Source organism: Orcinus orca, chromosome 3 (assembly GCF_937001465.1).
Source record: "Orcinus orca chromosome 3, mOrcOrc1.1, whole genome shotgun sequence".
Taxonomy (NCBI): Eukaryota; Metazoa; Chordata; class Mammalia; order Artiodactyla; family Delphinidae; genus Orcinus; species Orcinus orca.
In genome coordinates, this window is record NC_064561.1 from 6607137 (window position 1) to 6620347 (window position 13211).

The window sequence follows — 13211 nt, forward strand, 5'->3', positions numbered from 1 at the left end:
GACACCAGGGAACACCCCGCCCCCCGCCCCCCGTCCCCGACGAAGCTGAGTCTCTGATAAAAGCCCCGAGTCTCAAACAGCCGCCTGGGCCGACTCCCATCTGGCCAGCTTCTGGAGCCATCGCGCTCTGCCTGCCGCCTGCCAGAGCGTTCGTCATTAGGAAGGTTTAATGAATTTCCTCTCAGCTCTGGTGGGCTGGGGAGAGCCGGATGGTTGGCTGCGCCTCCAGGCAGAATCCTCTCCCACTGCCCGTGGAGGCCACAAGGCAGGCAGCAGCCCTGCTGTCTGCGCCAACCGTTCTGTGGTGTCGGGGGAGCGACTGCACCCCTCCAGGTCCAAAGGAGCCTCTGGGAAGGATCGGAAATGAGTACTTGGGGGCGGAAGGGTTTTCAGGGTCCTGCTCCAAGGCACCGCCTGAGGGTGGGCCTGTGCCTCGCTCTCAGCACCAAAGGCCTGGGGAAGGTCTCCCTGGGCTCCCAGGCATCTGAGATGCTGCCAGGGAAGGGAGGGTGCGGGGGTGTGTGTGTGTGTGCGTGTGCGCGCGCGCCCAAGCCTGCATGTGCCCATGTGACTAGTTGGCCTTAGGTGTGTGTCTGTCCTGTGTGACCCGGGGGTCCCTCCGTCTGGGCGTGACCACCTGCCTCCATGGACCTCCCTCTTCCTTTGTCTAGCTGTGCAGCGGCCAAAACCCAACACAAAAGAATGTTGCTCTTTGGTAAACATGCCCCCAGAGCCCACTCAGCACGCGTGATTCACGAGCTGTGGCTTGTGTCACCTGCTCCACACCCCTCCTGCCCAGAAGTGAGGCCCTAAATCCCAGGCCTTCAGCGTGGTGAGAGTATACTCTTTGTCACTGGTCTGGCATCTCCTGGCCCACTCGACCCAGGGGGCTGGTTTCCACTCTTTTGCCGTTTTCACCAGCTCAGGCTTCTGTGGCCGCAGAGCAGGGCTAGAGCCAGTTACTTCAACTCGGGGTAACATGGGTACTGCCACGGGATGGGCTACAAAGCTTCCCCGATGTAGGCAGACACACCTCCACAAAAGGGGAAGCAGGGGAAGCAGTAGGCAGCCTAGGACACACGCAGATGACACGCAACCCTCGCCTGGGTCGAGGGGCAGGGGGTTAATTACTCCTTGCCTGCCTTGGTTGGAACAAAAGCCACCAACCCCAAAGAATAAGGAGGGCTGGGCCTGCCTCTCTGTGTGTGTGTGAAAGAGAGAAGGGGCGCCTGTGGGCATCTGTCTGATGCCCAATACAAATCGGAGGGATGGGGCGCAGATGTTCTAGGTGCCCTCGCCCTGTGCCTGTTTTTTGTTTGTGTGTTTGTTTTTTAAAAGCAGATACAGAGCGGAGTGCCTCTCAAGGTGCTTATCCAGGAATCGATTCTCTTCAATGTCGAACTTGTTAATTTAAATGGAAATTAATTGCTTTTCTTGAAGATTTCTTTAAAAATTGGTTTTAAATGAGTGCATTAGGCAGTCGCATTTATTATTCATTGGTTTCATCGGCAGTACGGCCCCAGTGTCCCGAGTTCCCGGAGATGCCATCACGGAGCGGAGATGATTTAATCAGGCCATTAATTAGAGACGGGGAGACAGGGAGGGAGGGTTCCTCCCAGAGGAGCAAGCCTCAGCAGGGCCGGGCGGGGGGGGTGTTGTCTGGGCCGGTGGGCTGTTTGCACAATGTTTCTGCTGGAGATTTCGGGGGGGCCGTGTGTTGGGGCGTACGCGGGGGTGGGGAGTGGTCAGCACTACCTTTGTTCCCGGCCACAGCTTCAGAGGCGACTGTCTCCCCCATCTCCTTGCAGTCTGTCACCCAGGCTACCAAAGATCTGGCTAAAATAAAGCCTTCATTTTGTTTTTCCCCTTCTATGACCCCCTCCCACCCCACCTTAGTCACACTGCCGAGGTTCCTGAGGACTTGGCCTTTGCTTACTTCGGTCTTCCCCACGCGCTCACACACCCCTTCCCTTCCTGTCTCTGATACTTGCTAGCTTTGCCCGTCCTTCCCCTCCAGGAGCTCCAGTCCCCATGTAGGTCCCCATGTCAGGGACTGTCCCTGCCCAAGCCTGGGCACGGGGCGTGGGTGTGTCCAGCGGAAGGGCCCCCATGCACTTTCAGACTTGCTGTCTTTTCTTAATCAGCTAACTCAGAACAGGTGCAACTCATACAAAATGATTTTGATGTTACAAAGAAAAAAGAGAAGAAAAAGGAAAAATTCTGTGTGCTACCCTCTCATATCCATATTCTTAAAAGCAGCCAACTTGTTAAAAACCCATTTTAAAAGCTGCCAGATGGGTTACTGATGCACCTGTGTGATCAGCGAGTGAAAAAAAAAAAACAGTGACAAAGAATATTCATTTGAGGCCAGTCTTCATTGTGATAGAGTTCTTGGTTATCTGGATCATGTTGTTTGAAACAAGTTTGGATTGGGTATCCTCTCCTCTCTTCCCAAAGGGCTCTGCCAGGGCCCTCAGCCACCCCCACCCCCCCAGGCTGGGCTTACCTGCCCCTGTTCACAAAGCTTGTGGCCTGGGACAAGGGGACCCAGCTGGGGTGGGCCTCCAGGTTCACCCTCCACCTGGCCTCTTCTGCCCCTTCCAGACACACAGAGCCACTGAAGCATGAAATGTCAAAGGTCCCGTTTATTCCAGCAACCCGGAAAGAAAAGGTGTAAATAAAATAAACATCCATGCACTCAACTCCTTGGGTCGGGAGGAGGGGACGTGAAGCCAGGAGGAGGAGGACTGAGTGGGACGCAAAGAGGGAAGGGAGGGAGGGAGAGAGACAGGCAGAGATAGCTGGAGAGTCACATCGAATAAAAGATAGAGAGGCCTCAATAAACAGAAAGCGAAGTATCAAAATCAGAGATCAATAAAGAAGAGACAATACTGAGAAAACGCACTGACAACAGAAGCAGAGAATGAAAGCTGGGCGCAAAGGTGGAAGGAGAAAAAACAGTACAGGAGGGGAGAGGGAGAGAGAGAGAGAGGGCAGGACACAGACAGAAAGATAAATTTGGAAGGACACAGGCGGAGTAGAAAGGGCTCCCGTGGCCCTCACGTGGCTGCGTGAGCGACGACGGCAGCCCCTAGGGGCCCCCAGCGGTGCTGATGACGTGGAAGAGGGTGACATTGTAGAGCACCTGGTGGCCATTGTTCCAGGTGTAGAGGGCCCGCTCGCGGGGGTTGTAATCCAGCATGGAGATGTGGGAGTACTGGTTGTGGAAGGGCACGTCTGTGTACTCGTAGCTGGACGTGTTGGTGAAGTAGGCGAAGTAGACCTTGGCCCCGGCCAGGTGGGAGTTGGTCACGTAGAGCACGCCACAGATCATGAAGGCCTCGCCGGCGCTGCGCTTGGGGTAGCCGGTGTCCCAGGACCGCACGACCTCGAGGGTGTGCGGGTCCAGCCGGCTGACCACGATGTTGCCTGCATTCTGGTTGGTGGTGTACACGGCCCAGAGCCCACTCTCGTCCACCATGAAGTCCATGTCCGAGAAGCCACCCCAGGAGTAGGGGAAGGTGTTATTGTAGCCGGCCCCAGGGAGGCTCCTCTGCACCAGCACGGAACGCGAGCGGAAGTGGTACTTGACCACCACGTTGCTCTGGTACTTGTTGTAGAACAGGGAGCCATTGTACACCACGTGGCCCGTGCCTGCCCACGGCTGGGGCAGTAGGTGCTGGATAAAGTTCTGGCCTTTGATGAAGTCTCCCAGAGTACGGAACTCCAGGACCCGCCGGCCCTTGTAATAGCCATCCATGTACCAGACCTACGAGAGAGCCGCTGGTCACTGGTGGACCACCACCAATGACCCAAAGGTCCCAGCAGCCACTAAGGAATCATATGGTCATTAGGGATCAACAGTCACTAAGTTGTCATTACTCAGTCATGGGATGTCCTTTCATGACCAGGCATCATCCCAGTGACTGGGATCATTTGGTCAGGGAGTGCTATTGGTCTCAGACGCTCAGAGGACAGTGCTTGATCCCCAAGAATTGGGGAAACTGCAGTCCCTGGCGACTCACTGGGCCTAAGAGTTCACTGGTCATTGGATATGGGATGGTTAGTGGTCATTAGGCTGCCCTTGGGTGGTAAGAGGTCACGTGAATCCATCGCCCGTGGGTAATTCCTGTACGTCAGCATCCTCTCCATCAACGTCTTTCGCTGTCACCATGGTATTAGCGTTTGTGAGTGCCCTTACTCATGCTGGTTATTGGGCTAAGCAACCTAAAAACTGTAACGCTGATGTTATCATAACCATTTTTAAGATAAGGAAAATTGAGGCTCAGAGACATTAAGGAACCTCCCCAGGTTTCCCAGCTAAGAATTGGTGGAAGCGGGATATAACTCCAAGTCTGATTTCTTTCTTTCTTTTTTTTTTTGGTGCCTCGTGGCTTGTGGGATCTTAGTTCCCCGATGAGGGACTGAACCCATGCCCCAGCAGTGGAAGCACCAATCCTAACCACTGGACCACCAGGCAATTCCCCCCAAACCCAAGCTCGTAACCCCTGGGTTGAACCACCATGATGCCTGGGAGGCCAACGATCACAGTGGGGCAGTGGCTATTTGCTGCCTCTAATCTATGACCCTCTATGGCTGCCCAGTGACCAACATCCATCACTAGGATAGTCACTAGGCAGTTAATAGATGGTTCCTGTGGATCAGAGGTGATAGGCAATCGTGACCATGGTGGCCACCGGAAGTTTAAAGGTCATTGAGGGCTTCCCTGGTGGCGCAGTGGTTGAGAGTCCGCCTGCCGATGCAGGGGACACGGGTTCGTGCCCCGGTCCGGGAAGATTCCACATGCCGCGGAGCGGCTGGGCCCGTGAGCCATGGCCGCTGAGCCTGCGCGTCCGGAGCCTGTGCTCCGCAACGGGAGAGACCACAACAGTGAGAGGCCTGCGTACCGCAAAAAAAAAAAAAAAAAAAATATCATTGAGTGGTGCTGGTAGGTCCTAGTCCTTGGGAAGGCAGTGGTCACTGGAAGCTGGTCATTAGTACTAGTAACCATTAGTCTCTATACAGTCATTGGAGGTCAGCTGACTTACAGATTCACAGGGCTGGAAAGTTCTTGGTCACTCGGTGGTCGCTAGACAGTCAGGGGGAGGTCCAAGGGCCCTGGAGACCCTAGGACACTTTGGCTTACAAGATAATCATTGATGTGGAATCGCTTGGCGCCTAGGGGCAGCCACAGGCTATGTCTCCTCCTCAGTATAGGTTCTGAGCCCTGGTGTGGGCCCAGTCACTCACCCGGCTATCCGCACTGGGGGCCATCGTGTCAGTCATCCAGGAGCCGAAGCGGGACCCCATGGCCCGAATGGTGATGGGGTTACTGACCCCCGTCAGCTTCCCACAGCCTGGGAGGCAGGAACAGGGGGGATGAGGGTGGAGAATGGGAAGAGCGCAAGGGAGGCAGGGCAAGGATGAGGTAGTGTGATCAAACTGAAGAGCTGGGAACAGGGGTGAGGAAGGATCCAGAAATCTGGTCCCAAGGTGGAGTGAGGTTGGGGGTGAGGGACTGGAAGTGTAGGGTCAGGAGCATTTCCAGCTTCTGGGTCTATTTTTGGCCTTGGGTAGGGAGGTCAAGGGTCAAAGTTTCGAAGTTAGAGGTCAAAACCATGCCCTGGGCACACAGAGGGTTTTGGGGTTGGGTGTGGAGGCCAGGGGTCAAGGTCAAGCATCAAAGCATACCCAGCTTCTGGGCACAGGCGTGGAGCCGGGCCTCCAGTGCCATCACCCGCTGCTGCAGGTCCCCGTAGCCGTAGGCGCCCATCTCCTCCTGGATGGCTGCAAGGCTGCCGGAGAGATTCCTCACCTCCTCCCGCAGGCGCACAATGGTCCTCATGTCCGCCTTGTACTGCTCCAGGACCGAGCTCAGGGGCAACAGCTCCGTCATCCTGTCCTTCATCTCCTGCTCCCAAGGTGGAACCATTGCTGATCCCAACCCCTGACCAGTGGCCCAGACCTGAGCCCAGGCTTCAACCCACAACTTCACCCCTTATCTCTGATGCACACCTGGTCCTTGGCATTCAGCCCACACTGGACCCTAGATCTGGGCCAGCCAACACTCGGTCCTTCCCAGATGTGACCCCCACTCTGGGAACTAATGGGCACTGATCCCAATGCTTCTCTTGACCTCTGACCTGAACCCAGAAGGACCCACCTGAAAGCTCTTGGCCGAAAGGGACCCGTCGGCCGCCCGGAGCCTCGCATCCAGGCTCCGCATGAGGGTCTCCATGCTTCGCACGTACTGGAGGTCACGGTACGTCCGCAACTCAAGGACCTCCATGGACTGGGAGACGTTCTGAACCTAGGAACTTGGAGGGTTAGGAAGAGCCACACTCCTGTCCCCGTCCCCGGGATGCCACAGACAAGACCTGGCGGGGCCAGAGGCCAAACACCCAACCAACCTTCTCCTCCCAACCTTACCAGCAACCTGACCTCCCAATGGCAGGCCCGATCCATCCACTGGCTACTAGTCTGGCCACCACCACCTCCCACCTCTTCCCTCTTCCCTGCTCTCCCTGCCTCCACTCTCGTCCCCAGCAGTCAAGTCTCCACAGAGCAGCCAGACAGAGGTTTTTCTTTTTTCTTCTTTTGGCCACACTGCGAGGCGTGTGGGATCTTAGTTCCCCGACCAGGGATCGAACCCAGGCCTCCTGCAGTGGAAGCACGGAGTCTTAACCGCTGGACCACCAGGGAAGTCCCGAGAGGGAGTTTTTCAAAAGGAAGATTGGATCACCTTCCCCTGCAGACCCTGCGAGCTGGTCCTGCCCCTTTGCCTGCCTACTCGCCGTGTTCATCCACTGCAACCACCAGCCCAACTTCGCTCACATAGATTTGAAGCTTCTTCCGTCCTCAGGGCCTTTGCACTTGCTGATCCCTCTACCTGGAGCGCTGTTCCCTTTGTCTTCGTCGCTGGCTTCGCCTCATCCTTCATGTCTCAACTCCAGCATCACCTCCTCAGGGTGGCCTTCCCTGATCACCCTGCCTTAAGCAGCCACTCACCCTCTCCCCCTTACGCGGTTATTTTCTTTCCAGCTATGACTACTACCTGGAACATTCTTATTCATCTGTCTCCTTTAGGTGGGATCCTCAGAGGCAGACCCAGTGTCTGGCTTGTCCACAGCTGAATGCTCAGTAAATACTAGATGCTCAATAAATACCTTTAGGCTAAATGAGGGAACTGAACTTCCCCTTGCCCTGACCTCTCCTAATCCAGACCGAGGGCCCCCTCGCTCCCACCTCCACTTGGCTAAGTTGAGTTCCTCCCGGCCAAGGTGAACTCAGAGGCAACACTGGATGCTTGTTGAAATATACAGACTTTCCTGAACCATCGTTCACGTGACACTTGGAAGTTCTCAGAAAGTCAAGAGCCTGATACCCATCCTGGACGCCACAGAACATTTTTATGGTCATGGTCAACAATCAGGGGACACCACATGGCCATTCTGCACTGTTGGGGAAAGCAGTTCCGGTGTCACGGGCAGGGCAGGATCCTACAGAGTTAATGGGTGGAAGACTCCAGTGCCAACAAGGGTCTCTTCTGTCCTCAGCTTCCTCCTCTACAGGATGGCGGTGGGAAGTTGCTAGTCCCTTTCAACACCGACATCAGAGGTGACTAATGGGCAGTTCAGCTGGGTAGTGGAGAGACAGCTGTCGGCCTCTAAAGGGCACCGAAATATCCTTGGGAATGTATTGAATGGGGACCAGTTTATATCAACCACAATCAGAAGGGGAAGGCATCTTTATGTAAGTCTCTTGGGATGGAGGGTGAGACCCTTCTTAGCAGGTGAGTCTGGCTGAGTGTGTGGTGGGGCCAGAGCTCATGCACCGAAGACTCAGATGCTGCCACTGGGGTTCTCCTTCCCTGTCCCCATACAGCGCTCAGCTTCTCCTCCAAAGAAAGCACTAAACAGATATTGACCGAAATATCCACCTGGAGGGGAGCCAGGTCATCCACCAGTTCTGAATAATCTGCTTGGCTAGATCTGGCCCCGGCTCATCTGAATGGGGGCAGAGGGCAGGGTGGGAATTGGGAGATTTTTCACAAGGGAACCTGGAAGGTTCTTACCTTCTCCATCATCTGCCGCAGCTCCCGGCTCCGGCCATCGCGGGAGCAGGTGCTCTGCGCGGGGATCACGGCCGTGCAGATGCATTTTCCGTCGGGAGCCTGGGCCGAGGTGTACAGCTGCCAGCCTTCCTCTGGGCTTTGGAAGAGGGTCTGCGGGGAGGTCGGAGTCAGAGAGTGGGAACCCAATGGGGGAATCACCCCATCGCTCCCGGGAGAGAAAAGGGGCCCCGGAGAGATGACAGAGGTCTTTTGCTGGACCCTTGGAATGTGCCAGACAGTGTGCTAAGTGCCAGACGTGTGTGATCTCAATCCCTCCTCAGGGAGCCCCATTTTACAGATGATAAGACTGAGGTATGAGGGGCGAAGGAACATGGCAAGGAATTGTGGGATTTGAGCCCTTCCAAAGAGGGGAATTCATTCTCTCAAACACATTTGCACACACATGCAACAATGCCTCCATAACCACCATTAGAACATAGACTCAGACTCCAACCAACCCTCAAACCTGAACATTCCTCTCTGCTTCTCAACCCACAGTGACAGACAGGTTCTGGATATATCTTGGGGGCCACTAAGCATAACTCTACTATTGTCATTCCCCCTTCCACCAACCCCTGTTCCTGAGAAGAGGCAGGGTGATGGCCAAAGGGTGACCGACTCCTCACAGAGACCTCCAAGCCCTTGACTAGAAGGTGTCACTTTTAGACTCCTCCTAAACTAAACTTCAAGTCAGTTGATGCTGCTCAGATAATTCAGGGATCAATTGTGGCTGTGCTTCCCAAACCATGCTCCTTGGAACCCTGGCAATCTTAGCAGGCATGCTGGGAAGACGGTACTCTGAGGTCAAATATGTTTGTGCATTGCTGAGTGAAACGAATTTCTTTCTGTCTTTTTTTGGCCATGCTGCGTGGCTTGAGGGCTTAGTTCCCCAATCAGGGATCAAACCCGGGCCCTCAGCAGTGAAAGCACAGAGCTCCAACCACTGGACCACCAGGGAATTCCTGAAACGAGTTTCTTTAATGCAGGACTTATCAGAACCTTTGAAATGCTCATCTTCATCAGGGAACTGATGTTGGTTGTTCAGGTTTTTAAGGGATGCGTGTGTCCTATGGCTCATGTTCATCAGAGCCATATTTTTCCAAAATTATTAGAAAATATCTAGTGAATGCCTATTCTATGCCAGGCATGGGTCTGGGATAGGGTCTAGGAAGAGAGAGACGAAGAAAGCATATCGACTGCTGCCCATAGATGTGGAGGAGACAGACATGAATTATGGAATCCTACCATTACTTCTAGAACTATATGCTGCAGTGAATGCTACAAAGAAAGTACAGAGAGTAGCAGACCCTCCCAGGCTGAGGGTCTCAGAGGAGGTGCCCCAGGGAAGGGACAAGTAAGCTGAACTTGAGGGATGAGTGAGCCAGGAGAAGGGGAGAGAGGAAGGGACACTTCTGGCACACAAATTCTGACCAATACCTGGAGGGATTGGAGAAACATTGCTCAAAAAGCATTGAATCCTCACTGGATGGAACGTGTTGGGCCCCCAGATCAGGCCCCCTTGAGCTTCCCCAGAACGTACTGGAGTCAGTCACAAGTCCCAGTCTTTTTGTTTTTAATCAGGGCATGGTGGTCTCATTTGTTCAACAAATATTTGTTAAGCTCCTGCTGTGTGTCAGGCTCTGTTCTGGACATTGAAAACATAGTAAACAAAACACAAACACGAAAGCTCCTCTAGGAGTTACATTAAAGTGGAGAGCAACAGAAATAAATAAGTTAACACCAAGTATTTAAAGGCTTTTGAGTGCCATAGAGAGAAGTAAAGCAGGGAAGAAATGATGGAGGATGCTAGGGTTGGGGGGTGGTTAGGGATTGCAATTTTAGGGGCCCTGGGAAGGGCTTAATGAGAAGATGTCATTTGAGTAAAGACCTGAAGGAGGTGAGGGAGGAGCCATGAGGATATCTGGGGAAGGATGCTCCAGGCAGAGAGACCAGCAAGTGCAAAGGCCCTGAGGCCGGACCATGCCTGGTATGGTTGGGAAACATGGAGGAGGCTAGTTCAGCTAGAACAGAGTCACCGAGGGAGAGATTGTGCGCGGGGTGGGGGAGATGAGGACAGAGATGGGACAGGACAGCATGTGCAGGGCCTTGTGGACCATGGGGAGGACACATTTTTGCTCTGAGTGAGGTAGGAGCCAAGGAGGGTTCTGTGCAGAGGATGGACAGGACCTGACTCAGGTGTTCACAAGCGCCCCCTGGCTGCTGTGGGGGGGAACAGACTGTGGGTGTGAGGTGGCAAGGGTGGGAAACCAGGGCAGAGGTGACTGCAAGGGTCCAGGCAAGCGGTGATGGGTGGAAACCGAGGAGATGGGAAGTAGAAGATGCTGCTCCTATCCAGAATGCATTCCTAAGACAGGGAAGAAAGTCTGATAAAACCCCAAGTGTTTTACAGAGAAACAAAGCTTCACCATCATGGATCATTTGCACAGCCGCTACTTATCACCCCGCAGAAGCTGTTCCCATGAGCTGTAGCAGAGATAAGCCAGGCTGTGAGCAATGGGCAATGAGCAATCCCAGAGACTCCAGCTGTTAGCCCACTTTTTCTCTCCCACTCAATAAAGCCTTTTTTTTTTTTAGCTTATTGGAATGTGAGCAAGCGATATCACTGTTCAGATGAGCTTGACTCGTCCGCTAATTTATAAGAAAAAAAGAAAACATTCATAGATGCCATCTGAAACTATTGTCATTAGTCATTCTTTGAGCCTTACGTACTCACTTCAGAGGTTGAGGGAACCCCCTCTTTACAAGTCCATGTTTCCCCGGCGGAGGAATGAAGTCACTCACCTTCCCAGGCTCCCTTGCATGTAGGCATGGTCCAGGTGGAGCCCACACTCCAGCCTTACTGCAGAGCGCCTCACTGCCAAGGGCTTCCTCGGGTGGTCCGAGCCCACCCTGCCTTTGCACTGGGCAGGCAGAAGCACCTCCCACCCGGAAGTCCCCACGGAGTTCGTGATAAATACCAGCCCTCTCGCCTCTCCAGTGGGAGAACGCTGGGGTGCCTGCTGCCTGCAGTTTCCCAGAGGACCCCATCGGGATCTGTGCTCCAGGTGCCCACAGTGGGACCATTAGATTGCCCTGCCTGGGTTTCCTTCATTTCCCATCTCCCTTTCGCCACTGGTTCCTCCTGGGATCGCCTCCCAGCTAAGTATTTGCACTCAACTCCTCTCATCCAGCTCTGCTCCTGAAGAAGCCCGACCAAAACCGAGAAGGATGGCCTAAGACAAAAAGGGTGACCCAGAGGGGGAGGGATAAATTAGGAGGCTGGGATTAACATACACATACTACTCTATATAAAATAGATAATCAGGGCTTCCCCGGTGGCGCAGTGGTTAAGAATCTGCCTGCCGATGCAGGGGATGCAGGTTCGAGCCCTGGTCCGGGAAGATCCCACATCTTCCCGGAGCGGAGCGGCTGGGCCCGTGAGCCATGGCCGCTGAGCCTGCGCGTCCGGAGCCTGTGCTCCGCAACGGGAGAGGCCACAACAGTGAGAGGCCCGCGTACTGCAAAAAAAAAAAAAAAAAAAAAAAAAAGATAATAAGATCTGACTGTATAGCACAGGGAACTCTACTCAATATTCTGTAATAACCTGTATGGGAAAAGAATCTGAAAAAGAATAGATATATGTATCACTTTGCTGTACACCTGAAACTAACACCACATTGTAAATCAACTAAACCCCAGTAAAAGATAAAAATTAAAAAAAAGAAAAGAAAAGTGATTCAGGAATGCCTTCCCCTTTGGTTCTAGGAGAATGCAGAACTAGCTTCACCTTTTTTCATGACAAATACTGTTCTTAAAAAACAAAGACAAAAAAAACAAAACCATGAACTTGAGTCCAAACATCTCCATCTGTGCTCCCCTGGCTCTGATCCCCAAGCAATTTGGATAGAACCCCCCGAAGATTCTCATTTGTGCAGAGACAAAGCAGCCCGGTTCAACATAATTAACATCCCCTTCCTACATTCTGTAGCGTGTGCTTTGAAGCAAACAAGCCATTTTCTCTCAACACACGAAATATTGAATTGTAAAAGAGAAGCATGATTTAAGCGGCGCAGAGAGAAGGCCTCCACGGCTTTCCTAAAATAATTGTCTGCGTTGGACGCACCTCGCTGGAGTGTTCTCTGAAGCAGCGTAATTAAATGCGCGGGGTTTGGCTGCCAAATCTCAGCACGGCAAAGAGCCTGAGTTTCACCCATCGGGTTCAAGTTCAAACACACAGTCAATTCATGTCCTTGGGAACCCACTGGAATGTCCCGGGAGGCTCCGTGTTTGACAGTCCAAAGGCCAGCTCTCCCAGACTGGGTTTAGCTTCAAACCAAAGTCACAAATTCTCAGAGGTCACACTCCTAGGGATAGAGAATGCCTATACCTAAGGGAAATGTTTATAACAGCAGGTGTGAGAGCCGCAGACTTCTCCCGGTACAGACACTTCTGATCTGGTGGCCTGTCTCACCTCACATGTATATGTGTCCATGCCACCCTCTCACTCTGTCCCAGCTTACCGTTCCCCCTCCCCGTGTCCTCAAGTCCATTCTCTAGTAGGTCTGTGTCTTTATTCCCATCTTGCCCTTAGGTTCTTCATGACCTTTTTTTCTTAGATTCCATATATATGTGTTAGCATACGGTATTTGTTTTTCTCTTTCTGACTTACTTCACTCCATATGACAGACTCTAGGTCCATCCACCTCACTGCAAATAACTCGATTTCGTTTCCTTTTATGGCTGAGTAATATTCCATTGTATATATGTGCCACATCTTCTTTATCCATTCATCTGTCAGTGGACACTTAGGTTGCTTCCATGTCCTGGCTATTGTACATAGAGCTGCAGTGAACATTTTGGTACATGACTCTTTTTGAATTACGGTTTTCTCAGGGCATATGCCCAGTAGTGGGATTGCTGGGTCGTATGGTAATTCTATTTTTAGTTTTTTAAGGAACCTCCATACTCCACAGTGGCTGGGATTTTTCAAATGCTTTCACCTAGGCTGCTGCCCCAATTAAGCAGCCGTCTATGTAACAGGTCCAGGATTGACTGAGTACAGGACACGCAGGAAAAGTTTTTCTAGCTCTCGCGTCCG

At 52.9% G+C, this 13211-nt stretch overlaps 1 protein-coding gene across 4 annotated transcripts in view; it reads right to left on the reverse strand.

The window, feature by feature from the left end:
• Nucleotides 1-2625: 2625 nt before the first annotated feature.
• The window catches only part of OLFM2 (olfactomedin 2), a 62929-nt gene continuing 52343 nt past the window's right edge, over nucleotides 2626-13211 (reverse strand). For all 4 annotated transcript variants that reach the window (XM_004277337.4, XM_049708574.1, XM_033401032.2 and 1 more), the window contains exons 2-6: nucleotides 8075-8224; nucleotides 6164-6310; nucleotides 5692-5911; nucleotides 5251-5357; nucleotides 2626-3769 (exon numbers count right to left, since the gene is read on the reverse strand). In XM_004277337.4, the coding sequence (XP_004277385.1) occupies nucleotides 3092-3769; nucleotides 5251-5357; nucleotides 5692-5911; nucleotides 6164-6310; nucleotides 8075-8224 (1302 nt within the window). In that variant the 3' untranslated portion in view covers nucleotides 2626-3091. The remainder of the gene's footprint in view (nucleotides 3770-5250; nucleotides 5358-5691; nucleotides 5912-6163; nucleotides 6311-8074; nucleotides 8225-13211) is intronic.